We start from the raw sequence: 26,368 nt of genomic DNA, 5'->3' as shown, positions 1-26,368 counted from the left end.
CTGAGAAAACCATAATTCAAAAAGAGTCATGTACCACAATGTTCATTGCAGCACTATTTACAATAGCCAGGACATGGAAGCAACCTAAGTGTCCATTGACAGATGCATGCATAAAGAAGATGTGGCACATATATACAATGGAATATTACTCAGCCATAAAAAGAAATGAAATTGAGTTATTTGCAGTGAGGTGGATGGACCTAGAGTCTGTCATACAGAGTGAAGTAAGTCAGAAAGAGAAAAACAAATACTGTATGCTAAGACATATATATGGAATCTAAAAAAAGAAGAAAAAAAAAAGGTTCTCAAGAACCTAGGGGCAGGACAGGAATAAAGATGCAGACCTACTACAGAATGGACTTGAGGACACGGGGAGGGGGAAGGGTAAGCTGGGACGAACTGGGAGAGTGGCATGGACATATGTACACTACCAAATGTAGACTTAATAGCTAGTGGGAAGCAGCTGCATAGCACAGGGAGATCAGCTCGGTGCTTTGTGACCACCTAGAGGGGTGGGATAGGGAGGGTGACGCAAGAGGGAGGAGATATGGGGATATATGTATATGTATAGCTGATTCACTTTGTTATAAAGCAGAAACTAACACACCATTGTAAAGCAATTATACTCCAATAAAGATGTTAAAAAAAAAAGAACAAAGTTAAAAAAAATACATGTATTGTGTTCTTATTTTATATTTTACTGGCTTTGGAAAACACTTACGAAACAATCTGGGTCATTAATTTGGCAAAAGTACTGTATTTCAATAGACAGCCTGTATTTTCCAAAATGAGGAAGCATATATATATATATATATATACACACACACACACACACACACCCCATATATATATATATATATATATATATACACACATACACACACATTTTTTTTTTAGAACTGTGATCTTCATTTTTTTACATACAAAATGTGACTTCATAAGTTAATTTAAAATCAAATGAGTATGTTCTTGAAAATATTCAGGATTCTTTTTTTTTTTTACTCTTTGATGGAAAAAGAAAAATGGGAAGTGAAGAAAATTTTAGCTTTTCAAAAACAAGGGGAACAGCATATATTAGATTTTTCTTGGAAGACTGTTTACCTGCCAGGAAATGAATGCTGCCCAGCTACATCTCCATTTTGAAGGTGATAATCATTGAAGAAATCTGGACTCATGGCTCCTTCAGAGGCAACTAATCCATCTAGGATGAAAGAAAATAGTAACTAGTGAAACATCTTTGCAGGGAATAAAAAGGAAACTGTTCTATCAAGTAACACAATAGAAAATAAACTGTATATTTAATCCGGAAGAAAAATGTTAGCATGATATTCAATTCTCTCTGGGAGTATGAACAGAAGACCATACATACTTAAGTGTTCTTTTACAATGATTGGACATTTATTGAGCATCTACTATGTGGTAGTACTATTTTATTAGAGAGATGAATAAGAAAATCTCTGCCTTCAAGGGGCTTCTAGTCTTGTGGAGAAGACAACAAAAGTTAAGGGATGAGGTAGGATAGGGAGGGACAATAAACCTTCCAGGCTAAGAAACAGAATGAATAAGGAAATAGAAGAGACATTAAATAGCATGGTTTCGGTAAAGACCAACACTCTAGTATGTCCGACATTTTATACCCAGACAGCTTCATTTGTGTAGTATGATTAGGGAATTATACATTTCAAATAAGTGAATTTTTATATAAGCAATGCTTGACACTTTAAGTGTCAAACCTTAAAACAAACACACAAACTTGGGTTAGAAATCCTTGAAAATACATTTTATATTTCCTGTGTTTTTAAAAAGTATACTGAATATAATTTTAAAACTTCTTGATAACTCAATCTTCATTATAAACATCAATTATTATGTAGTAACGCCCTAGGTTATTAGATATATTTGACTACCTACGCTATGTGGCTACACTACTATGCTTTTTGAGTACTTTTTCTTTGCTTATAAAGTGCTCCTTTTCCTAAATCTAAGTCTTTATTATTACTTCTTGCTGATTTTAGAGTGATACTACTTTCTCATTCGCTCCAATCTAAGAATCCAGATGACCTATTTTTGATAGAATTATGAGTGAATTAAGAATAAGAAGAATCTGAGGAAAAAGGATCTAAGTGATAGCCTCAGGGCTGTCTTATGCATAGAACAAATATATTTTAGTATATGGCTTTTGTAATTACTATTTGAAAAGCTCTGAAGCCTTTTAAAGTTTCCTTTTCTGAAAGTATTCTGGGTTGGTAAGTGACCTCTAGGTCACTTGTTGGCTAGGTGGTATCCACAACATAGTTTATAAATTTGGCACACAGTAAGCAAATTATTCAGTCACCAGACAATCATTTTACACCTACCACATGCAATAATACTTTGCTAGGTCCTGTGGAAAAACTTAGAATACATAATTTCTGTTTTCAGGAATTTCAGGTTAAGTGAAATACAAATAGACACTTAAGATGCAATTAAATAATACATTTCATTAATAAATGATACACAATAGGAAGGGATATACCTACTAAATGAATGCTGGAGGCTGAAAAAGCTACAGAAGGATTACTGTGTTCTGTAGAGGTTAGAAAATCCTACTTGGGAAGGGAGGGAGGCAGAGGTGTAACTGATTTGAGTATTGATAGCTGGGAATTAAATGATAAAATCTGTTTAGGAGTAAGGGTATTAAAAATCGAATAGATGGTAAAAATTAATCGAGTTGGGAAATGAATAGGTAAAAATAATTGGTATTTCCATAAGACTCCTGTACTACTCATTTGTTACATATATCCATTTGTTACATACCATATACTAAAGACTGGCATTATTATTTAATTGTTGAATTGTTAATAATACCTCTGGTATTTACCTTATTACTTTAGTAAATTTAAAATACTTAAGAGGTAGCTAAAAAGTATGTAGTATTTAGTCCAGTTTCTGTGTCCTCTAAAAGTTAAAAATTCTATAAACCAAAAGTCCAGCTAAACACAAAAAAAGTTACAAAAAATGAAATTATGGGAATGCCAAGACACCACAGATTGAGAGTTAAGCGGCTAAAAAAATTAATTTTCTATGGATCTAAGACTGTGAAAGTTTGGCTAAAATTAACAAGGTGAAGACCACAAAAATCAACAAGTTTCTCTGTTAAATTAAAACCAAATAATTTAGGATCAGGAGTTAAGAAATCTGCCAATTTTAGAGGAACAAAGCTAAGTAATGCCAAAATAAAATGTATACCGCACTTTGAAAATGAATACAAAGATATTCAGCATGCCAGCAGCATAAAAGATTCTAACACTCAGAAATATAACACTCATATAAATACAACCAAATAAAAATACCTGAATTATACATTAAAAGTTAATATTACATGAAACACGATCTAGTGAAGTGAATCAGATGAGGAAGAACTTAAATGAAAAACTGTTGTCAAATTCTCAACATCTTCATTTTGATTCAAAGCTCTCATTGTCTTCAAAGGGAAAAATGAGTAAGAAGGATAAATGGAATACAGGGAACTACAAACGGGGATCTCATCAAATAGAGATGAAACTAAAAAAAATTTGAATTTAAAGATTCAGCGAGAATTTTATAAACCCAAAATACAACTAGTTTAAGAAATTTTATAAACCTAGAATACAGTAAGTTTAGTAATACAATAAGCCTGATATTATATGAATAAAGAGTAAATTTATACTTCTGAACTTAACTTTTAATAATCCTAAGGCCCTGCAATTCATTTGGTAAACTACAGCTTCTACACTGCCCTTTAATGACTTGACAAAATTTAGGTAACTCTGTAATATGAGCAATCATTCTTCACTATAATGAAGTATAGAAGTTAAATTATATCTTAAATCATCAACTCAAGCACTTCAACTTCTTTGGAATTATCTGTTTCTCAGCATTCTGTAACCAAAATTAATTTTTATGTATTTTTGGTTGTAATCACGTATTCAGATAAATCTAGGAGTGTCCTTCTTAAGTTCCTACTCTAACCTTACTGTTTCAAAGATAGCAACAAGGAATCAAAGAATTTCATGTAACATTTAAATGCCCAGAGAACAAATAGAAGACAGAGAGGATATACACCAGAGCACTTTGTAAATTGTAGAGCATTATATACATTTAGGTTATTAAATTACATGAAACCTTTTAGACCATAGTTATATAACACACCTTCTTGAGGTGCTCTAAGTAATGATGATAAATGTGGTTATGAGTAAAATGGGGTATGTATTGGAACAAGAATGAAATCAAAGCAAATTTACTGCCAGCATAGATAATTTATCAACTTTCTGATTTCTGAAACTCAGTTAAAAAAACTGGCTTATACATATTGAATAAATAAAAGTAAAAAAATACAAAAACTCAGTATCTTCTTATATATTGTTACTGAAGTAAACTTTATTTCTAAAAGTCAAATGAAAACGTAGTATTAGGCTCTTTGGTGAACTAGCTAAAAGTGAAATCATGACTGTGTGGGAGGAAACAGATATAAAGAGTGAAGAAAATGAGAAAAAGAAATGACTAAAATAGATAAATCATAACTTATTTGGCTACACCTGATAAGATACATCACATAAACACATAGGTAAATGAAAATTATGGTTTTATAATGATCCTGAGACAGAAATAAACCATTTTAAGTTTCATATTCTGTAATATAGTTACATAATAAATGCTAAGAATAAGATTCATCACAATGAATGAAGAACAACAGCAAAAAAGTAACAAATAATTTAGAAATGTGTAGTAGCAATACAGCTTTATAAATTATAATATACTTCCTCTGTGGGTAAAAAAGTACTAAAGCAAACAGCATCATTTTCATGATAGAAAAGGAAATTAGTAACTGCAATCACAATTATTTTAGACTAAGAAAAAAAAATAATGTAGCTATAAGGAGATGTATAAGTAGATTCCTATTTCAGATAACAGAATGAGGGTCCTTTTTAAAAATAATAGCAAGAAAGAAACAGATACATTTTGACATGTCTAACAGTTGGAAAGCATAGAGGGCAATACTAATGACCAGGAAGTAGCAAATGCTAGTTCATTTTTAAATAAAAGATAAGACCAGGGTATCACTGGCCATTTAGCTTAAACTCTGTGGTTGAAAAACTCTACAGTTGCTTTTATCAGAAGCAGCCTAAAGTTTCATGGAGAGCCAGAGACTTAAGTAAGATAGCTAAAGCATCCCAACAAATCTGCAGTGTTACAAATTTATCTGATGTTTCTGAAGATACAACTGCACACAGTAAAAGACAAGAGACTAGCATTGTCGAGATTTCCATGACACATATCAAAAACACCACAGAGACTCACTTAGTTGATGAAGTGTTCATGAAAAATAAAGTAGGTAAAATAATAAACTAAAAAAGTACAGGTGGCTTGATATGAGAATTACATCTTTAAACTCACAGCAATGTAATCTCTGCTGTCAAGTGTGTACCATATCATCAGGCTATAGGTATAAAAAAACAACCATGAGGCTATCTAAAGATAACATTTCACCCCTCGAATGCTTAAATTTATTTATTTTTCCATCAGCTGTGGCTGTTTCTAAATTTAGATATATGAAAATGTGTACAATTCAGATTTCTCACAAAAGCATAGGTTGTACATTTTAATTGTATCTCACAGAAAAATGTTATGATTTTCATTTTAAGGGGTCAACTTAAATGAATTAATTTTGGAAAAGTGGTATAATTTTTTAGAAATCTGTTCTGAAATTCTAATTGTATTAAAACAACAAAGTTAAATACTGAGGTGGTTACAAGTTTTACTCATTTTTGGAAACTGCTCATTGATTCACACTGAAAAGTAGCTATCTATCAATTTTCAAAGCAAGAAACCTGATTCCAAGAAATTCTGATTTCTATTATCAAAAAATTCACATCATATATATTTTACCTCATTTTACTTCATGAATATCTGACTAGGTAAGGAACAGCTGCTTGCCATTACTGAATTAAGAAATTCTGGTTGGTTGAAATTAATCATCTACTCCATCTGGTTTGAAACTCAAAGCAGTATTTCATAACTACTGTAAAGTTCACTTAGGAAGAAATCTATTTAATTTTCAAAGTAAAGTACCAATTTTCCAGGATTCAAGTATCTATATCAAATATAAAAATAATGCAGCCTTATGGGCAATATGCACAGAATACAATTATGAAAATATACGAATGAATACATAGTAGGAAAAAAAGGTGAGCCATTAATTCAGATACAATTACTTTAAATGCTTTTTATTTGCAACCTGCTACAGATCTTAGTTAGAAATCCCTTCTTTTGTCTCTTCAACTAAATGACTTCAATGAAGTAATTAATACTGGTAACAGTGCAACGCATTAAAAGGGAGAATATGCAAAAACTTACTGTTCTTAGTACCAAAATCCCTGGAAAAAGGCAGGATGGCAGAATCAACAAGGGTATGTAAGATCTATGTAAAAATTAAATTTTGCCTTGAAAATACTAGCAAGAGTTTAGAATGAAAAAACTATTGCTATAAAGTGTCTAAACCTTCCCAACCAGAGAACCAAACAGGGGTTACTAGTTCGAAACTAAAGCAAAACCATGGCAAAATGAGACTGTTAAAATGAAACACACTGGAAAAGAAAACATAAATTAGTAAATTATATATTTAAATAAATGCAGAATAGAGAAAAATATCACATTTTCAAACAGAAGTCAGCAATCTTGAAGATGTCATTTTAAGTTACACATTCTAGAAAATAATAAACTAAGAGCAATTAATTTTCCTGGTCACAGCCTTTTTAATGGGGATCACATCAAACACAGCCCTTTTAATGGGGATCACATCAAAGACTAACTTGGAAAAAAATAATGGTGAGTTAATAGGTTTGCTTGGTGTGTGTACTGATGTTATGTCTAAAATCATTAGCAGAAGGCCATTTATATACTAAAAGAAGTGCTTACAAAGCTTGGGAATGAGCAAGGTTGGCAGACAAAAATCCCTATTTATATCACACACAGAGACTACTTATTTTTGCTTTGGTTATCATTTTACCTGAGCTGTAGAAAAGGTCAGGTCTCTCAAGGATGTCTCCTTCATGGATGTATGGCTCAATTCGATCATCACCATACAAGTACTGCTCACTCTCATCCATCTGACGACTCTCTACCATCTCCAGCCACTGAGAATTATGCCAGCGAAACTTTTCACTCTGAATTTTCTTAGCCCATTCTTCATCATATTCCTATTGCAAACAAAGTCAATTATTTTTATGTAAGCTTATGAAGGCACTTCCTTGGCACTCAGATAGCAGTACATTTAGCTTATAAGAAGAGAATTTTGGGGCCTTTGTTTGGGTCAGAGAAAACATTAAAAGTACCTGTTCAGAATTACTGTACACGATAATCAATAAAAATCAATTTATTACATATATTAAGACATCTCTGTTTGGATTATCAATCGCCATTGGCAATGGCAAAAACTGGAAAAGTTCAAATTTCACAAATTCTTTATCTAAGTATTACTAGAATTTAGGTAAGCAACCAGACTTCAGCTTCCAAAGAGTTTTGTGGCTATAATTACTGTGGCACTAATGACAGGTGGTTGAGCATTAAAATTACATCTTTCGCTGTATCTCTTTGTTTAGATAACATTTTTCAGTAGGAAAAAAAAAGCACAATTAAAGAATTTCTCCTAAAAACTGAAATGGTTTACTACAAAAAACAAATAGCAGAATTTAATTCAATTTTGTTTCAACCACAAAATAATAATGTCTTATTTAGTCATAATTATTTCTTTAAACATCTCCTGCTTTAACCATGAACTCTTGAGGAGCAAGACTGTGGCTTATTCATTGTATCTGTAGCATCTATTGACAAGAGAACTTCATTGGTGCGTGTTTTTGAAGGGCAAGTAGGCAAATTATTACAAAAGTTACAGCTGAACCTATCTAGCTCCACAGGTGGTGGTTACTTCTGACAAGTGTATTCACTTAATTAATGGACAGTACCACTGATGACTTAGATGGAAAAAATGGCTTCAGGTATTTCTTGTCATCCTAATCACCGGGTTCTTAGTTTTAAATTCCTCTGTCTTTAACACTTTTGTTTATAAGTTGGAAAGGTGCCAGTTGGAAAGGTGCCAGGCAATACTACTGTCCTCCAATAGTTAGGATCATCACCATAACTAAGAGGTGGACCAAATATATATTTTAGGTAAATGCTGAGCAATTTTCATACAAAGCCAAGTAAGGCTGAAGTCAAAAACTGTCATCACAGAATAAATTTCTGGGATGTAGGAATACATATGAAATTTTATAATAAAGGTATTTATTATTATCAAAATTTTTCTTGTTAAATTTTAAGTTTCACATTATCAGTATATCTCTTAGCAGTGTCAGCTGTTAGACTGTGTGTTCTATACTGTACAACTCTGAAACTATATAGATGTTACTTTTCAACTTAGGTTGGTGGAAGTAGAAGATATTTTTTGGCTATGGTACTGCTAATGGCAATTTTGCCACCAAATTATTAACCGTTCATTCTTTCTAGTGGTTATCTATTAAAATTCCTATTAGTTGTCAGTTTATTTCCTAATATAATTATTTAAAATTAAATTGTATAAAAGAGTTATCATAAATATTATTGCATTTTACTTAAAATAATAAACATTAATTCAACTGTTATAATCACAGTATTTAATAGAATATGCCTTATAATACTAGATATCCTATTAGACCTACATTAAATACTGGAACTAATTTGAGTGGTATTGTTTCTTTCATGAATAGCAGTTTGTTTCACTTGGCAAGAGGTATAAAACTAACTTTTCATTTTGGTAGAAAAATTTAAAATTTGATTATCTGAATGAAGAAGTATCCAAGGAAGATGATAGACATATGATTTGAATGTTTTATTATAAGTTCAAGTATGTGGATTCCTAGTGTAAGAACAGAAGTTGAAATCATCAAGCACCCAAAGCATGTAAAATATGGGATTTGCTATTCCACTAAGGCTAAAACTTGCTTCTTGTGAATATCTGTGAAACGTTACAGGGGTACGTATAATTTAAAAAAGTAAATCCTTCCCCGGTGGTCCAGTGGTTAAGACTCTGCACTTCCAATGCAGGGGGCGCAGGTTCGATCCCTGGTCAGGGAACAAAGGTCCCACATGCTGCATGGTGTGGCCAAAAAAATAAAATAAAAAAGTAAAGCCTTAAACTGCATATCCATAAAAATGTATTTGGCCTAGTAAGTAATGCTCTGCACAAAGAAGAAAATTCACGCTTATTCTATGAGTTATCATCTCTACCCTTCTTGTAAGATTTTACTATTCTAGTTTAATAATAAAAATACATCTAATAAATGTAGAAATGTGTAACAAATGAGCTGTTTTCATCACAAACAACAGCCTTTCTAACTTAAGCCTTATTACCCTTTAAACTTATTGCAATGTTCTTATTAATGAACCTACACACACAAGTCTGAGTTTTTTTGTTTAAAGACTATCTACACTATATTTGACAGAAGTCCAAACACACAAACCAAAAACATCCATGAGACTCCATGGCTAGCTTGTGACACTAAAGCTTGACTTCTTAGTGTCTTGGGAAAGTTGATTTTCCAATGCAGTGAGTTAGCATCAGATTTAATAAGACTACCCTTATGCTGATCTGAATTCCTTTAAAGCTTTTGCCTTCCTTTTATTATGATTATTTTTTAATATCAGTTTATGACTGAGCAAACCCACAGAACCAGGGCATCTCTTAACATTATAAGGCCAAAAAGTACAGTAACAATGATATAGATTGTACTATTTTCTTTATTAAAGATAATTTTATTCTTATTTTAAGTATTTTTGTACAATTAAACAACAGGCTTACTTTTCTATGACTAACATAATGAGTAACATGTACATTATTGTTTACTGGATAACAACTATGGTTGTCTTCTCAGCTCTTCAGAAAAAAAACAAAAACAAAAGTTTCTCCCTCAGTAAATATGAAACAGAATATGTTATTCTATACCAAGCTGAGTAATCATTTAGGATATAGAAAATTATGTTCTGCAGAAGATCCAACAATGATTACAGAATCCTACTACAATGAATCCACTGCAATGACATGTGGAGTTTTCACAAAAGATGGCCTTGAGACTTATTAAATACAGCGAGCTTTTTGTTATAGATCATAGGAAAGAAAATGGCAAAAAACCCTGACCAAACAGTATCAAGGCCTTAAAGTCTCAAGCAGTTATGACTTTTTGAAAACATTTGGAGTTTTATGATTATAAAACTATTTCCATTATGAAACTATTTCCTGACTGAAAGTTGAAAATTATAGAAAAAATACCCTAATATCTTTACCTTAGATAGAACCACAATAAATACCGGTATATACTAGTTTTCAGTGACTTTCTTAATTCTAATATTAACAGCTAACTTTGGAGGATGTTTTAAAATATGCATATTTAAATTTAGAGGCTAAGTATAAAACATTATTAAGATATTATACTTGTGCCATAAAGGTTTGTTCTAGTTTGTGATAATGCAGCTTCAGGTATTCGAATATCTACCAAATGTAGCATCTTGGAATGAAGCATGTTATGAGGAACGCAATATTTGTTTAAATATTTTCATTTCTTTTTCCTTAATAGCAAATTGGTTAGAATCAAAAAAGATAGTACAGTTTTGCTATATGATGCTGTATTTTTCATCTTTATGTTTCTGAAACACTGATTTTTATGTTCCATATTTCTTGAAAATTAAATATTTTAGCTTATGGATGTTGAAGATCTATTTATCAACCATAGTGAATTAATAGGTTAGGACAGTGGTCCCAAGAATTTTAGATTTTAGAAAGGTTCAAAAGTAAATCTGTGGGACTTGGGACTTCCCTGGTGGTGCAGTGGTTAAGAATCCACCTGCCAGGGCTTCCCTGGTGGCGCAGTGGTTGAGAGTCCGCCTGCCAATGCAGGGAACACGGGTTCGTGCCCCAGTCCGGGAGGATCCCGCATGCTGTGGAGCGGCTGGGCCCGTGAGCCGTGGCCGCTGGGACTGTGTGTCTGGAGCCTGTGCTCCGCAGCGGGAGAGGCCACAGCAGTGAGAGGCCCGCGTAGCGCAAAAGAAAAAAAAAAAAAAAAAAAGAATCCACCTGCCAATGCAGGGGACATGGGTTCGAACCCTGGTCCAGGAAGATCCCAAATGCCGTGGAGCAGCTAAGCCCGTGTGCCACAACTACTGAGCCTGTGCTCTAGAGCCCACAAGCCACAACTACTGAGCCCGAGTGCCACAACTGCTGAAGCCTGCATGCCTAGAGTCTGTGCTCCGCAACAAGAGAAGCCACTGCAATGAGAAGCCCGCACACCTTAACGAAGAGCAGCCCCTGCTCACCGCAACCAGAGAAAGCCCGCGTGTAGCAACGAAGACCCAACACAGCCAAAAATAAATAAATACATACATAAATGAATATATTTATGTATGTATTTATTTATTATTTTTTGCGGTACATGGGCCTCTCACTGTTGTGCCCTCTCCCGTTGTGGAGCACAGGCTCCGGACACGCAGGCTCAGCGGCCATGGCTCACGGGCCCAGGCGCTCCGCGGCATGTGGGATCTTCCTGGATCGGGGCACAAACCCATGTCCCCTGCATCGGCAGGCGGACTCTCAACCACTGCGTCACCAGGGAAGCCCATAAATTAATTTTTTTAAAAAAGTAAATCTGTGGGACTGATATTAAATGTTAATCAAGTTCCACCTAATATTATTGTTTTATAAAAGAAAGGCCATTTTAAGACTAAAAATGTGAGAAAGACGATCTCAAAATAAAGATATACCTTCCCAACACTAAAACACTTTAACTTTACAACTCCTCCCCAGTTCTGGTCTCTCTCTTCTCTTTCCTGACTTTCTCACACACACACACACACACACACACACACACACTTTTTTCTTTTCCCTCTCTTTTCCATTTTAGTGAAAACCAGTGAAAGCTTTATCATACCCCAGTGGACCAGCATATTCTGGAATCCCTAGTCTCAGCTATCTTCTGTATCTATCCTCAATGAGTATAGTTTAATAGCCCTGGCAAAGTCATACTTTCTTTGTGTCTCAGAGTCTGAATTTATAGACACTAATAATGTGGTATGGTATAATACAAAGAACATTGGATAAGGGCCAAGAGACCTGGGTTCTCCTTCTAGTTCTGATACTAACAGAAATATACAACCTTCTAAAGGTATTTTAAAATCTGTTGGTCTCAGATTCTTCAATTGTAAAATGAAACAAATCTAAGATTTATTCAAGTTCTAAAATTCCTCAAATACAAATCTATAATTAATACCATTACCTCATAAAGCTGCTGAAATAACTATCCCCCAAAACTGCAGAATAATAGCAATATAGAGGTCATCTTTTAAAAATTACATAGCAATTCTAAATGAATATTGTATCAAAATTTAATAAATTCAACATATACCAATTAAAACCAATTCCCTCTAACCCCTCTCCCCCAAATCCCTACTTCCCTCTTATATCACTGTCCCCTCATTATCAGAAAATAGATACGGGAATTCAGGGATGTCATAGCTCAAACACAGGCAAGAAATGTCATCAAAATTTATCAAGCTATTGTGGAAATACTCTAGGAATACAGTTGTTTTTTCTTCATTTTTGAAATGCTTCTTTTCACAAGGAGTGCACCCTGATATCCTTGCTTTGGGACTCTAGTTTGTCTTGTACTTAAAGGTACACATGCTTTGTCTTTTATTTTCTCAGCTCCTGACATTATGACCTTAAGCACTAGTTTTCATAAATTCTAAAGTGTCACAAAAGACTTATGGTTTGATTTTATATGGAATGTGCCATCCTTTCTGAAGTCCTATATCATTTTGTTTACTACTAAACCACTGAAACATTATGAAGCCTTAACCAGCTTATTATCAGAGCCTGTTCACTATCAGGAAAACTCTTTGTCACTGGCTTCCGTCACACCTTGTATCTGATTAACACACTACAGGGTAACACAGAGCTACATAGATCTGCTTTGTGTTCTAACGTAACTGATGCAAAACAGATTTTCCTTTCTCCTTTAACGTGGCTGCTCCCTAATTGAGAATGTAATATGGTTTATTTAATACAATTCTTCATACTAAATTAAAGCAGATCTAGAGTAATTTAGTTGCTCATTAAGATTAAGGTAGTAGCTGCTAAAAAGATGCCTTTTATAGCTTAGAAAATACTTCTCCCAATGATATGTATATATTATCTATATTTATCTAACACATAATTAAACACACATACATAATAGAGTTGTTGACTTTTATGCACACACTACCCATTTCTCAATAGTACTGTCCCAAATGTTGCCCTTTAGTCTTGACTATGGCATTTTCTAACCAGACCTCAAAGTACAATTATCTCTTCAACCTCTGTTTAAAGCACTGAGGAGGCTCATCTGTGTAATATCATTTCAAATATCATGTCCACAGAGTAAAAGATATAACTAAATAAAATTTATTTAAGCAAGGAATCATGACTTTTCTTTCATACCATGCTTTTTTTTTTTAATCCAACTGCTGACAATTAAAAAAAGCAATAAAGTAACATGCATAATACTGGCAGGGAATATACACACATGCATATATATATATATATATATATGCATGTAAATTCTAATAAACTAGAAAAATATCTTAAATTTCTGCCTTTCAGATTTATGCAATATAAAAATGAACTCCATAAGAGGGCTAACCACTAAAACCAATTGGGTTTATCTCATGAAGCCCAATTTGACTGTATGGAATTGAGAAATTAACATCAAACTTACAAATCTGAGAAATGAAAATTTGCCAAGACTGTAGAACAAGCAAGAACCAACTCCACCTGCTTTGGAAAGAACATTTTAGAAGTTTCTGTCAACAACTCACTTGAAAATCCCCGCTCTGTGCCCATAACCAACCTGCAAGCCAATTAAAAGTAAAAACCTTCTACCCATTTTACCAATCCCTACCCATTCATGGTTTTGAAATCCTGTCCTGAAATAACCTGAGTTTTAAGCTAACCCTAATCCTAACCCTATGAAACTTTCTCTATAACTTCCCTTTCAAGATATTGTAAGACATTTTTAGGGCTTCTCTGGTGGTGCAGTGGTTGAGAGTCCGCCTGCTGATGCAAGGGACATGAGTTCGTGCCCCGGTCCGGGAAGATCCCACATGCCGCGGAGCGGCTGGGCCCGTGAGTCATGGCCGCTGAGCCTGCGAGTCCGGAGCCTATGCTCCGCGGCGGGAGAGGCCATAGCAGTCAGAGGCCCGCATACCACAAAAAAAAAAAAAAAAATAAGATATTATAAGATATTTTTAAAAAGCGTTCTCCTTTGCTAGACGTTTATTATTAATAAATCCACCTTTTCTGTCTGACACAGGCTTCCCCTGGTAATTTTTTGGGGGACTATGACAGTTGATGTCTTAGAGGTTACATGTAAACCTACATTAGTTTATCTCACTTCAATATACCAGTCTTATTAAATATAATTGTGTCTATCCTAGAATGAAGATAGCACCTTGTTTTCGTAGTTTAAAATAATTCCAGATTATTTTAATATACACAATTTGCCAATGATCAAAATTAACAGTTAAAAGAGAAAAAGCTGCCATTCAAAATCTTAGTGACACAAACCTGTGTTAGTATCAAATCACATGTAGGCCTGTGGCTGGCTAGAAGGCAACAGACATCAGTATTTTACCAGAGAACCTAGGTACTTTCCCTTCTCCATAAACATCCTGTAGATACAATGTGCAACGCATTAGTACAGAATATCTATTGACAGCCCATGTAGTAGTACTGCTCCTGAAAGGCCAGTTCATGTCTAGACGACAGTATCCTGGTGTCTAGATTGTAAACTTTTATATTCTAGAGACTTCGTGTTGTTTTTTATTCCCAGTGTCAACCTTAGTTGTCTGGAACACAGTATGTGCTTAATAAACATGTATTAAATGTTTGACAACCCAGTAATGTCAGGGGAGGAAATTGTTTACTAATTGGGGAGGAATTTGAGGTTCTCAAATACTTCATACAAAGCTGAGGAAGTACTGAGGGATAAAAATCTAATTGGGTTTTTAGAAGCTCTCTATGTATAGAGGGTTCTGATCTTCCCTTGATGATCTTCAAGTCTTGGAAGAGAAAAGGCAATGATCAATTGCTGTATAATTCCCTTGGAAGATGAGGAAGCTAGGCTCCTCTCTCCTGGTCTCCGTTCTCCTCTCTGCAGCTACCCCATTCCCTGCCTCCCAAAACTACATGCAAAGCCTAGTCAGACAGGCAACAATTTGCTGATGAGGCAACAGAGACTGCATCACCAAACATGTAATCCTCTACAGTACAAAGAGTACTACGAACACATATCTGTTTCAATTCACCAATTGAGGGCCTGGGCCTAAATACATTAAACACTTCATCACTAATGTAACACTTCTATAATTTGGGGAAAGAATACTTTACTGCAGAGGGCATATTTCCCTAAGGTTTGCAAGGCATCTAATTTTTCTTGGTATTATTCCATGATATTTGTCTTGAGTGCAAGAAGTTTGCTTTCTTAAAGATAAATCGCCTTAAGCTACAAATATTCCCACTCTTTCTAAATTTTTTTGATCATAGCCATGCCAAGAATACTCGGAAATCAAAATCTAGAGGTAAAAAAGAGTCTTAAGAGATCATCTACTTCCATTTTAGGCAGGTTTCTAACAAACTATTTTAGAAAGTTGGTTATTTAGCTGTTACTAATGTTAACTGGACAGACTTCACATTCTCCCTTGACAGCCTATTTCTAGTGTTTCATCATCTTTGCTGTGTCTAATCAAAGTTTCTCCTGTTTCAAATTAAGTCAATTTCCTCTTGTTTTACTCTTTAAAAAGATTTGGGACAAGCAAATAACACCCTGCGTCGTGATCAGTAATAGAGTCTGAGCTCAAAGAACTAAAGAATGGCAGCTACGTCCCAAGTGGACCTGAGAAGCTGTCTTTTTACTGATGCATTAAAATGCCCCACTCCTCAAATTTCTTCCAAATGAGGCCCAGCAAACCAGGAGTATAACTTTGGTCTGAGGTTAGTCTGGTTTGGTCTGATAAATTGAGTCCAAATCCAAATTAGTCACCACAGATTCAGAACATGGGTAATTTAATACATGGGGCACTTCTACACTAGCAAAGGTAGCTTCCTATTTCTCTACACTGTCCTAATCAACACCTTTCAGTAAATTGACCCATTCTGTTAACTTCCCTGACATGAAGTCTTAAAGTGCCAAATTCAGCCATTTTTCAGGACAATCTTAAAGTAAACTACAAATAGAAATATGTCTGGCCAAAATATATATATATTCCAAATAACTTTCCAGAGTTTAAATTCAAACTGTGAACAGATTATCTTCCCATATCGTTTTAAAAGTTGAACAGAAAATAACATAAATAATTAACTGTACTAAGGAAAGGAAACGTTGATCCAGATATTTAATCTATATATAAACTTCACAACTTGGTGTGAATTTTGGTTTAGTTTGAACAAAACATATTGAGTGACCATCATGTGGCAGATGCTCATATATATTTTCTCTAACTTCTTTAATCCTCAGAAGTGTCACTGTAAACTAAATCTTCAAAAAGTTAAATAAATTGCCTGAGATTATTCAGCAGGTGAGAGAACTAGAATCAGTTGTATTCTAAATGCAATACTCTATTGGATCAAGTTGCCACTTCATAGAGGCCAAAAGTTTAATCTAAGATCAGAATCCCTACTCAACTGACAAGGGAAGAAAAATGTTTTGGGAAGAAGCTGCCCCTGGTGGTGCAGTTTCCTATTACCAAGATAAAATTGAGCCAGGGCCTTGAATCCTACAGGTGTATAATAGCAGAAAGGTAAAAAAACATTCTTCTAGCAGAACATGGGATGTTTCCAGAGTCTGGTGCCCACCTATCAGCTGTATTGGACTACTTCCTTCTCTTCTAAGAACCTCAGCTATGACTATGACTCAGTTGAGTAGCACAGCATAGGACTTCCAGATCACATGAATAATTCACATGTGAATATCTTTAAATATTCTCAGTTTAACAACTCTAGTATTTCTGAGTATCTTTTTAGACTTAAGTTTTACAAAGTATGAAATGAAACAATCTAAAATTACTTGGCACCACATCAAATACTTACTTTGTAAGTCCAGTGTAGAGAGGTATAGAGAGATTAGGTGAACTTTCAGATTACTTGTTCAAATTTGTTTTATACTAACTCACATGATCAGACAGCATCTTAGGGAACCAGACAGAGCTAGCTGACGTATCACCAGTTTCATTTTGCTGATTCTTCTTGGAAGTCCTCTTATTCACAAGACTTTTTATGAATGTAATAATCTAAAATAATTTTCTTTGTGATTTTATATTTTAACTCTGACCAGGATTTATAAGTTCTTGCAAGGAGGGTAGGATCAACGAAGTAAAATGAAGACTAAAAATATTCATTGGATTTAGAAAAATGAAGGTCAAGGTGACTTTCGTAAGCACCACTTCAATGCAGTAATGGAGGCAGAAGCAAGAATTGGTAGAAAGGAGAAAGGGGAATGTAGAAAGGAGGATGGGAAAGTGAAGAAGTGAAGGAAGTAATATGTAGACATTTTTTTCAAAATGTTGATTCTAGAGAGAAAGAGAGAGCTAGGACAGAAGACACAGGGTGGGGATAACTCCTGATAACTCCTGTTTAAAATGAGAGGCTTGAGCCCAGAGCTTAGAAATAATTGGGAATGAAAATTTTATCTTATGACAAATAAATTCACATTTTACAATAAATATTTTTATAAGACTAAGCTGGCCTTTTGGAACTATCACTAGCCTGTATTCTAAACCAAACATACCTAATACATAAATCTAAACATATTTTTACCTTCCATCTACTTTTTCTCAAAAGAAGGTAATTTTAAAAGTATGATAAAAGCAATTCATAACAGACTGACATCTCTCTCTTTTCCTCATTGCTTAAGGTAAGATAATCAGATATAGAACTTTAAGAAGTTTCTTACTCTTATACTATATACTTTATATACAACAATGACATTAGTGACCTAGAAAATAGTACATGAGTCATGATATTGTTCATAAACCCTGTGATCAGTGGCTTATATGTATGAAACATCTTGGTGAAGCAATGATTTAATACATAAAGCTTCCCTATTTTAATTTAGATATCAAAGCTAAAATGTCAAGATTTAGTTTTAAGCCAATAATGGTTTAAAGATTTAGTTTTAAACCAGTAATGATATATTTTGTCAAATCCAAAAAAACAGATGAAATCAAATAAGATGAATTTCTAAAATAAAATGCATGAAATGGACCAGAAAGTACCTGGTGGTAATTTGACTTTGTAATGAAATCACTAGCAGAAATGCCAACTTAGGGGATTTCAAGGAAGGTGTTAATTGATTCTTTAAACTGCTATTCTGATCCTTTTAAAACACTTAAGTAAAACTTTGAAAAACTACTGTATAGGCTATATTCAAGAAATTTTTTACAGGATGAGCCAAAATAAACAGTGTAAATCCAGTCCAAAGAAGGAAGTAGGTTGTGCATGTGTGTATGCCATAGGTGAGAAAAATATTCAAAGTAATCCAGCATCTAGCACATCCCAGGTACAAGGGTCAAGTCCAGGCAGAAGGGCAGCACAATGTCTGAAGAAAAGTCTGCACAGTGAGCAAGTTTCTAATCCAGGGCTCAGATTATCCCTCTGATCGAATTCTTACAGTTACATATACTTTAAAAACTTCTAAAGTCATGGATAACATTAAAATTTGGGGGTGTTTCATCATTCCAAAGCAACTTATAAAACAAATCTATGTCTACAACAAAAATTATCAAAGAATTGAAAAAATAGTTGATATAAGATTTGATTTATTAAAAAAATGTAATGGCCAAACTGCAAAGTTGACTGTGTTGAGTTTTGGCAAAACTGTCATCAAACTCCCTGCTTCTCTGCAATAATTTTTCTGAAAAACAAGTGATTCTGAGATGGCATTTAGACCAGACCTAAAACTCTGAATATGTATAAAACCTCTTTAAGTAAGGAGCCTATACTTAAAAGTTGAAAGCCAAAGGTCTTAATAATGTTTAAACAGTGAATTTAGTGGGCAGAAGACCTAAACAGACATTTCTCCAAAGAAGACATACAGATAGTCAACAGGCCATAAAAAGCTGCTCAACATCACTAATTATTAGAGAAATGCAAATCAAAACTACAATGAGGTACCACCTCACACCAGTCAGAATGGCCATCATTAAAAAGTCTACAAGTAACAAATGCTGGAGATGGTGTCGAGAAAAGGGAACCCTCCCACACTGTTGGTGGGAATGTAAGCTGGTGCAGCCACATGGGAAACAGTATGGAGGTTCCACAAAAAACTAAAAATAGAGTTGCCATTATGATCAAGCCATCCCACTCCTGGGCATATAACTGGACAAAACTATAATTCAAAAAGATACATGCATCCCTATGTCCATAGCAGCACCATTCACAATAGCCAAGACATGGAAACAACCTAAATGTCCATTGACAGATGAATGGATAAAGAAGATGTGGTACATATATACACTGGAATACTACTCAGCCATAAAAAAGAATGTAATAATGTCCTTTGCAGCAACATGGGTGGACCCAGAGTTTATCATACTAAATGAGGTAAATCAGAAAAAGAAACACAAACACCATATGATATCACTTTTTTGTGGAATCTAAAATAGGACACAAATGAACTTATCTACAAAACAGAAATAGACTCACATACATAGAGAATAGACTTGTGGTTGCCAAGGGGGTTAGAGAGGGATGGAGTGGGAGTTTGGGGTTAGCAGATGCAAACTAGTATACATGGAATGGATAAACAACAAGGTCCTACTGTATAGCACAGGGAACTATATTCAATATCCTGTGATAAACCATAATGAAAAAAATATTAAAAAGAATGTATGTATATGTACAACTGAATCACTTTGCTTACAGCAGAAATTAACACAACATTGTAAGTCAACTATACTTCAATTGAAAAGTGAATTTAGTATCATTGCATCTTCTGAACTTTACCAAAATTCAAATTCAATGCGTACATTGAATGCAAAGCTCTAAACAGGTGTACAATGTCTCTTTCGCCTCACAAAATAAAGACTATTATACATTGTGTAGGAAGAAAAATTACTTACCGCTATAATATCTAATGTATTATCGCAGACTTTTCGGATTTCATTATTTTTATCATGCATCAGATCTATGAGGTATGCTGGAGCCTCTAAATAAAAAGTGGTTAAAGAAACAAACTGTGTTTGAGATTGCAGCTATTCAATCATGTTAGAGAATCCTGCATTTCTCTAAATTCAAATGTTAATCTGAAATTTAACTTCAAATTTTAAAATAAAATCATTACTACAAGATGACCAAAAATATTTAATATTTCATTTATTTAAAAAACATGGATAATAGGGATAAGAAAGGGGGGGGAAAGAACTAGATAAAAATGGGTAAGGAAAACAGAGCCAGTAAATCTCAGAACATCCAAGGCCATATTTTTGAAACCATGAAACTTGTGAAAGTAACTAAAGAAGGAGCTCTATAGCTGCATAGTTGTAAAACTTTGATTGACCTGACCCTCCTAAAAGTTCAGAAAAATTAATTTCACACAAAAATTCACATACAAAAAATTTCCCACAACAACAGAAAAGAATCATAGTCAAATCCCATATATGGGTATGGTTATTATAAGGAAGAGAAAACATAAGACATTTTCACATAAAAGCTGAAAGCTGCAACGCTAATATTTCAAAAAGAAATAAAAGAGTTTAAGAAATCAATAGGTATATATGAAAGAGCAATATGAATCAGAATTAGAAAATTCAGAGAAACAATTCCAGAAATAACTAAAAATAAACATAAAAATCATTTCAAATATATAAAAACTAAGTTTATAGTAATACAAGAGTAAATAAAAGCAACAGATAAAACTCTAAGTTAAACAGAAGGTAAAAAAAGAAGAAAATTTGTAAAATTTTAAAAACTGAAAAGAAAGTAAAAAGATTAGAAAATGACAGATACTAAAGATAGGCAAAGAAGATCCAACATAATATTGACAGATATTCTAAAGAAGACAACCAAAGCAACAGAACTAATACTATAAACTACAACTCAAGAAAATTTGCCTAAAATTAAAAAAAAAAAGACAAAACTATATACTGAAAGACTATATTTGCATACTTGGAAAAATCAAGCAAGGATGATGAACACCAAGTCAAATTCTAATAAAACTACTTGGCTTTAAAAAAACCCAGAAACATACTTTGGTCTTCCTGGCAAAAAGATCGAGTCACTTATAAGGGGAAAAAAAGTAAATTGTCATCAGACTTTATGACAGATAATTAGTAGACTACAGACTTCTCATTGGCAGCAATTCAAGGTGGAAAAATACCTTCAAATTGCTGAGGAAAATAACTGGAAATCTAGAATTCCATATTCTGCTAAATTATTATTAAAGAGGACAAACGAGTTATTTTCAGATACAGATATATTTATTATTCATAGATGTTCACTAAGCAGTATAAGAGAATGTAATCAATTATGAAAGAAAATCAATGCAGAAATATAGAGGAACTGAATTCAAGAAAAAACAGTAAATGAGGAAACATACTATATTATTTAACATAGTATAAATCCTAAATAAGCACTGGTTTTTAAAAAGCGATAATCAAAATAATAATTTTTAAATGTTATAAAAATTTTATGTTATAAAAATGAGGTGAAATTACAATACTAGAGAGCAACAAATAACATGGACGATGGAAGTGGAGACATTAGACTTACAAGTAGAAGAACAGATATATTCATTTAGAACTTGGTGAGAATGCACGTTGAACTTTAAGACTAACACAAAAGAAAAGAAATGGAATGTATAAATAACAAGTAGGGGAAAAGGGAAGAATAAAGAAAACTCAAATCAATAAAGAAACCTCAATGGATCTGAAACAGGCAGTGAAGAAAGAAAGCTATAATCTCCAATACTTAAAGTTGTTCTTGGTTAAAACTATTTGAAACAAAGGCCACAAGTTTCTAACAAGAAACTCTAGCACATGTGTACAAGCAAATGACATTTTTTGAGGCAATGATTATAATGCCAAAAAAATTTTATCAAGTTTCATAGCAAGTGGCAAAGACAGAGGTTAACCCAGATCTTCTATTCATCAGTGCTACTTACTATTTTGGGGGGGAATAAAAAGGATATATTTAAAATGTAGAAAAATATACAGAAAAATATATCTGTGTACATTCAAATTCATTTTTAGAAAAATCTGTAAAGAAAATGGTGTTTATTGCCTCTTTTCTCTACTGTAATGTAAGTTCCATTAGGGTAGGGACTTGGTCTATTTTGTTCACTATGGTATCCCCAGCTCTGAGAATATAACAGGTGCTCAATAAACTTTTATTTAATAAATAAATAAGACCTACTCTACATACTACCCATGGATTTTGTGAGGATAAGATGAAAATAAAATTCTTAGGAAACTTTGGAATTCTCGGGGAATCTAAAAGGATCTAGCCTAATTTGGTTTATTTTTCATGCTGAAACTGTTGGGATTATATGAAAATTAATTATTATTATAGCACTGGTTCTCAATTCCCAATTCCTATGAGTTGTGCTGAGAGCCATTTTTAATATTTCAAACATCTTAATATAACTCATATATTTACCTAAAATAAGTCTACACCAACCATTTCAAAATGTCAAGTTTCTTTCATTCCATCAAAAATTTTATCAAATAATGTTGATCAGATTTTCTAACTTAAAAAATTGGAGGGCTTCTCTGGTGGCGCAGTGGTTGAGAGTCCGCCTGTCGATGCAGGGGACACGGGCTCGTGCCCCGGTCCGGGAGGATCCCACATGCCGCGGAGCGGCTGGGCCCGTGAGCCATGGCCGCTGAGCCAGCGCGTCTGGAGACTGTGCTCCGCAACGGGAGAGGCCACGGTGGTGAGAGGCCCGTGTACCGCAAAAAAAAAAAAAAAAAAGATAAGATGAAAATAAAATTCTTAGGAAACTCTTAGGAATTCTCAGGGGGAATCTAAAAGGATCTAGTCTAATTTGGGTTGTTTTATTTTTCATGCTGAAACTGTTAGGATTATATGAAAATTAATTATTATTATAGCACTGGTTCTCAATTCCTATGAGTTGTGCTGAGAGCCATTTTTATTATTTCAAACATCTTAATATAAATCATATATTTACCTAAAATAAGTCTACACCAACCATTTCAAAATGTCAAGTTTCTTTCATTCCGTTAAAAATTTTATCAAATAATGTTGATCAGATTTTCTAACTTAAAAAATTGGAAAAAGCAATGATTTCCTGACTAATAAATTTTATTTAAAATATTTAAGGGCTTCCCTGGTGGCTCAGTGGTTAAGAATCTTCCTGTCGATGCAGGGGACACGGCTTCGAGCCCTGGTCCGGGAAGATCCCACATGCCGTGGAGCAACTAAGCCCGTGCGCCACAACTACTGAGCCTGTGCTCTGGAGCCTGTGAGCCACAACTGCTGAGCCCACGTGCCACAACTACTGAAGCCCACGTGCCTAGAGCCTGTGCTTTACAACAAGAGAGGCCACCGGAATGAGAAGCCTGCGCACTGCAATGAAGAGTAGCCCTTGCTTGCTGCAACTAGAGAAAGTGGCATGCAGCAACAAAGACCCAACGCAGCCAAAAATAAATAATACAATAAATAAATAAATTTATAAAATATTTAAGTATATTGGTTTCATAGAGAAAAATTACAGTAAAATGCTTAAAATTATGGTGAAACATTTAAATAATGATTTTAAACTATGTTACAAAATATGAGACATACTCAAATATCATTGACATCAACAAAAATCCTGTTTTTTGAAAACCAAAATATTGGGCTGAAGCCCTTCAGCAATCTTTATCCAATCTTAAGACATGGACTAAAGCATCAGATCTAATATTCCTTGATGCTTTTGTAAAAATTTTAATTCAGCAGATCTTTTATCTCCCACTCCCACCATTATCAACATGTTATATTCTTCAGAATAACTATTTAAAAAGTATTGACTTTAGATTCAATGGCTTAACAAAAATCGCACTTGGGAGAAAATGAAAAGAAAGTTACACTGAGAAGAAAAAGTCAAATACAAGTAGCCTTAATAGTGTGAGCTTTGGTAATAAGGTAGTGAGAGTACATTTAAAACAGACAGACCAGAACAGAGGTAACATTTATTCACTGTGTGTCAGGCACTTGGTACATACTTTAAATGCTTCATTCTTCTTTAGTCCTAAGGAAGAAACACTATGAGATGACACATAAACAAGGGGCTGTCTTCCAAAGAAGTTACCTAGAAAAAGCTATACTTTCACTTTAATGTTTTCTAATATGTGTTTCTTACAGTGACTTCTGCAGTTATATAAATCTTCTCTACATAAAATATTCTTTTAGAGATTCTCAACCCAGAAAAGCATATTAAAGGCTCCAAGAAGACCCTGCAGCAATAATATGTTTAACTTTAACTCAGTGTTTCCCAAACTCATTTATCACAGAACCTTTTTTCATTAAGCAACTATTAATTCTAAAGGAATGCATTCCATGGAACACAGCTGAAAAGTTATTCCAACAATGTTAACATTGCTCAAAAGTGTATTTCGAATTTATCTTTCTGGGAGAGTTAGTTTATAAGCCACATTTTAAAAATATTTATTACTTTATGATAAAAAGAGTTCTCTCTAGTGATGCTGTTACAGCAAAATAGTATTTGCATTTTGACAGCCCTTAGCAAAATGAACATTTCTCAATTAAACTTGCTTTAATCAGACTTGACTCTTGGAGACCTTATATGGTTCCAGAAATTCAACTTGTCCTCAAAAGCAAGGCAATGTTAATACTTAAAGCATGTGTTATTGGCTCTGAACACCAGAGGAGCCTCAAAATGTTTTGAGCAATAGCCTAGTGTATAAAAAAGTATCCCAATTAAATTTTAAATTTTGAAAGAGCTTTAACCATTTAGACACATGAATTCATTGACTAAACAAGTTCTAACCACATGGCAGGTACTATGTTAAGTTTTGGGTATGGATAAAAGGAAGACAAAGCCAGTCCTTGAGCTAGAGGAGCTCAAAATCTTTTGGTAGAGACAGGCATATAAATACATAATTTAAAGTACTTTATTAGAGGTGAAAAATAAAGAAATTACTCCCAATGGTAAGAAGGTAGGCACAGGATTAGAAAGGCTTAACTGAGAAGATGGCTTATAAACGTATCTTTGATGAACTGGAGACTGTCAGGTTAAAAAAAAGGAGAAAAATGCATCTGAGTTTGACAAGGCATACGAAGAGGGAATAAGTTATGACAGCGAGGGTAATGTCTGATAAATGATGAGAAATTTGGTATGCTAAGAGAAACTGTGTATTATAAGGTTAAGGGGAAACTCTGGAAAAATAGGTTAAGGTCAGGTTATGAAGAGCTATATGCAAAAAAAATTTAGATTTTTCATATGGGTAATGAACGATTTTATGCAGTATTTGAAAGCAGGTTTTTTTTTTTTTTTGTACACAAATGAGCAGACCACCACAATTGAAAAAAAAACAAAAATCACAAAGATTCAGCTTAGATACCACATCCACTGCTAGCCTTTCATGACATTCCCAGACTTGGTTTATATATATCCTCTCCTGTGCCTGATGTACATACCTTTATGACATTGATTATACTGGATTTTAATTTTATATTGATTTACTTATGTAGCCTTCCAATTAGACTATAAACTCCTTGAGTACAGGGACTGACACTTCTATATGTCTAGCACTTAAAACAGTACCTGTTAGATGGTCAGAACTTGATAAATGTTTGCAAAATAAATGAATGATTATATATAGTAAAAGAGACAGCAGACACAACATTTTCAACTAAGGGACTGGATGGATGACACTTATTATTGACCATGAATACAGAAGGTAGACTTTTTGAGAGGGAGATGTTAGCAATATTGAATACCCTTTTGGATGCAATAGTGATAAAATACCAATTTCTGAGTACCTCTCTGTGTTGGGAACTATTATAGATGATTTAAATCCACTAGTACTGACAGCTATCCTATAGGAGGTCTTTTTATTTTAATAATAGGAGGTCTTTTTATTTTAATAATATTATGGCCATTTTATAGATGTAAGATGCTCAAGGAGATTAAGTAACTTATCCAATGTCCTGTAGCTAGTAAGTGCATTTAAAATTAGGGCTATTTAATTATATTATATTATTTAATGATAATGCTTTATAGGCCATACTATGCCCCCTCAGGTAGGTGGAAGACATCCAGGTGGCAGTTAGCAA

General features: G+C 33.8%; 1 protein-coding gene across 2 annotated transcripts in view; it reads right to left on the bottom strand.

Annotated features, from left to right (window-relative positions):
* KIFAP3 (kinesin associated protein 3) overlaps positions 1–26,368 on the bottom strand; it is a 165,294-nt gene that overhangs the window by 29,311 nt on the left and 109,615 nt on the right. For both annotated transcript variants that reach the window (XM_089911285.1, XM_022560136.3), the window contains exons 17-19: positions 20,194–20,279; positions 7,028–7,217; positions 1,102–1,201 (exon numbers count right to left, since the gene is read on the bottom strand). In XM_089911285.1, the coding sequence (XP_089767411.1) occupies positions 1,102–1,201; positions 7,028–7,217; positions 20,194–20,279 (376 nt within the window). The remainder of the gene's footprint in view (positions 1–1,101; positions 1,202–7,027; positions 7,218–20,193; positions 20,280–26,368) is intronic.

Source organism: Delphinapterus leucas, chromosome 1 (assembly GCF_059928025.1).
Source record: "Delphinapterus leucas isolate spDelLeu-1000000601 "Yukka" chromosome 1, BTC_Dleu_Yukka2, whole genome shotgun sequence".
In the NCBI taxonomy this organism is placed as follows: domain Eukaryota; kingdom Metazoa; phylum Chordata; class Mammalia; order Artiodactyla; family Monodontidae; genus Delphinapterus; species Delphinapterus leucas.
This window is presented reverse-complemented; position numbering and strand designations above follow the sequence as displayed.